Source organism: Aplysia californica, unplaced genomic scaffold, assembly GCF_000002075.1.
Source record: "Aplysia californica isolate F4 #8 unplaced genomic scaffold, AplCal3.0 scaffold00308, whole genome shotgun sequence".
Classification (NCBI taxonomy): Eukaryota; Metazoa; Mollusca; class Gastropoda; order Aplysiida; family Aplysiidae; genus Aplysia; species Aplysia californica.
This window is the reverse complement of record NW_004797578.1, coordinates 340,385-342,574: the sequence shown is the minus strand read 5'-3', so window position 1 is coordinate 342,574 and position 2,190 is coordinate 340,385. Positions and strand designations below refer to the sequence as shown.

At 42.4% G+C, this 2,190-nt stretch overlaps 1 protein-coding gene across 1 annotated transcript in view; it reads left to right on the top strand.

The window, feature by feature from the left end:
* Positions 1–2,190, top strand: part of LOC101863754 (feline leukemia virus subgroup C receptor-related protein 2) — a gene marked incomplete in the record, with an annotated part of 100,522 nt that overhangs the window by 92,658 nt on the left and 5,674 nt on the right. The window contains 2 exon segments of the mRNA XM_035970696.1: positions 559–680; positions 1,930–2,040. Of these exon segments, the coding sequence (XP_035826589.1) occupies positions 559–680; positions 1,930–2,040 (233 nt within the window).

The following is a 2,190-nucleotide window of genomic DNA, read 5'->3' as shown; positions in this document are numbered from 1 at the left end:
CACCTCTCACTGACTCGTTAACAACATTATTATATTTTTCCCTTTGTATCATTTTGGATGCCTTTGAGACGATTTTACCCTGCACTGATTTTGAAAAGATGATAAGGTAGCATGTCTGGCAGCGAAGGGATTGCGAGTGGTTGGCGAATGTGCCAGGATCTGGACAATAAAGATGTATCTTATCTTGTCTTATCTTAATGCTCAGGTGTGATTTGCTCCTTCTTTCCTATTAAACAACTAATGTCTTTATCACTCCTCCTTTTCTATGTATTGTATTACTCACTAGTAATTTACTAGTAACACCTCTACCTGGGCACTTATATGACCAGTTTCTACTGAAAGTGCTGTAAAAATTCTTTCAAAAAAAAAAAGTAAAGTCGTTAACACGCTGGAAGACAATGTTGACCACCAATGAATGTCCTTCTCTCACTCAAAAAGAGTACAGTAGGTGCCCAATGTTCTTTTCTCACTCCAACAGAGTATAGTAGGTGCCCAATGTCCTTCTCTCATTCCAACAGAGTATAATAGGTGCCCAATATCCTTCTCTCACTCCAACAGAGTATAGTAGGTGCCCAGTCAGCTGAGACGAATGCTGGACGTATCGGACTGACCATTGTTTTACTTGGCGTGGCTGGGGCGGTCGTGGGTGGAATCTGGCTGGACCGGACGAAGACTTTCAAGTAAGTGACCACTCACCATCACCATCACCATCACCATCATCATCATCATCATCATCATCATCATCATCATCATCATCATCATCATCACCAATGCCTTCTATTCACCCCTGGCAGGGTATAGGCCACATACAAGCTCCTTCCATTTACCTTTGTCCTGGGCCATCCTTCCAAGCTCGCTCCAAGTGAGCTTCATCTCTCTCATGTCCCTTTCCACACATCTCCTCCATGTTTCCCATGGCCTACCCCTGCCTCGTGTTTCTTGTGGGTTTCACAGCAGTGACTGTCTTGTGATGTTTCCGCATCGCGTTCTTAAGGTGTGTCCCATTCATTGCCACTTTCTTAATCTATTTCTACTTCTATAGGCTATCCTTTTGTCCTGTCCTTTCCCACAGCTCGTAATTTCTTATTATATCCTACCATTTAATTCTTAGAATACTCCTCATACATCTGTTGATGAAAGTCTGGAAGTGACCACTGCAGATAAGGAAAAGATAAGCTTATAAAGGATCTCGTAATACAGCATGAGAGGGAACGAATTGTTTTAAAAAAATATGATAAATAATGTTTTTATATTACTCAAATTGAGCCAGTTTTGAGGAAAGCATGCGTTTCCTTGAATAGTTCAATTTTATTTTGTTTTGGTGATAGATTTTTTTTTCTTTATCAAAAACCAGAAATATTCCCCTCCACGCTTGTCCCAAAATGAGAAACAATTTTTTTGGTAAGTGTTTTACGGCGCTCGCAACTGCATAAGGTCATATGAGCGCGTGGGACACGCCACACATTTTCAGCTGGTGGGAAATTTTGAATTTTGCCCTGGTGGCGGCCAAAGCCTACTCTTATCGATTTTAGACCACCGAGGGATCTTCAACATGCGCAACTTGCACACAGAACCTCCGAGGTCTTTTGCCCTTGTCTGAGAAGGCTAGGTGTAGATCTTTCCTACCAGAAGATCAGGGGGGTGGCTGAAAGACTGCAGTAAGAAGGAGCCAAGTAGTAGCAGTTGAAAGGCTGCAGAAAGAGTCAGGAACCCAGAGGAGGGGGTGGGGGCAGAAATAGGAGACGAAACCAGATGACAGAACATTGCTAGAGAGCAAGAAAGGATGTGAAAGGAGACAATTTTAGAGAAGAAAATGTTTTCATCGTTACCCAGATTCGAACCCGGGACCTTTGAATGAGAGGTGAACACCTTTATCTCTAGGCCACGAGAGCCCCCTGAGAAACATATAAATGGATTGTCCATCCTCAGGTCGACCACAATCGCCATCTACGTCATGTCTCTGGCTGGCATGGTGGCCTTCACCTTCACCCTTGACCTTGGTCTCTTGTGGGTTGTCTACGTCACAGCAGGCTCTTTAGGGTAAGTCTCGTTTAAATTCTAGATGTTTTAAGGATAAGTCTTTTCAAACCTTTTTAGGGAAATTCTCTTTTAAAAGTTTTTAGGATAGTCTCTTTTTTTTAACGTTTTTGTGTTTTTATCTTATTGTCAGCCCCGAATTTACACAAGTGC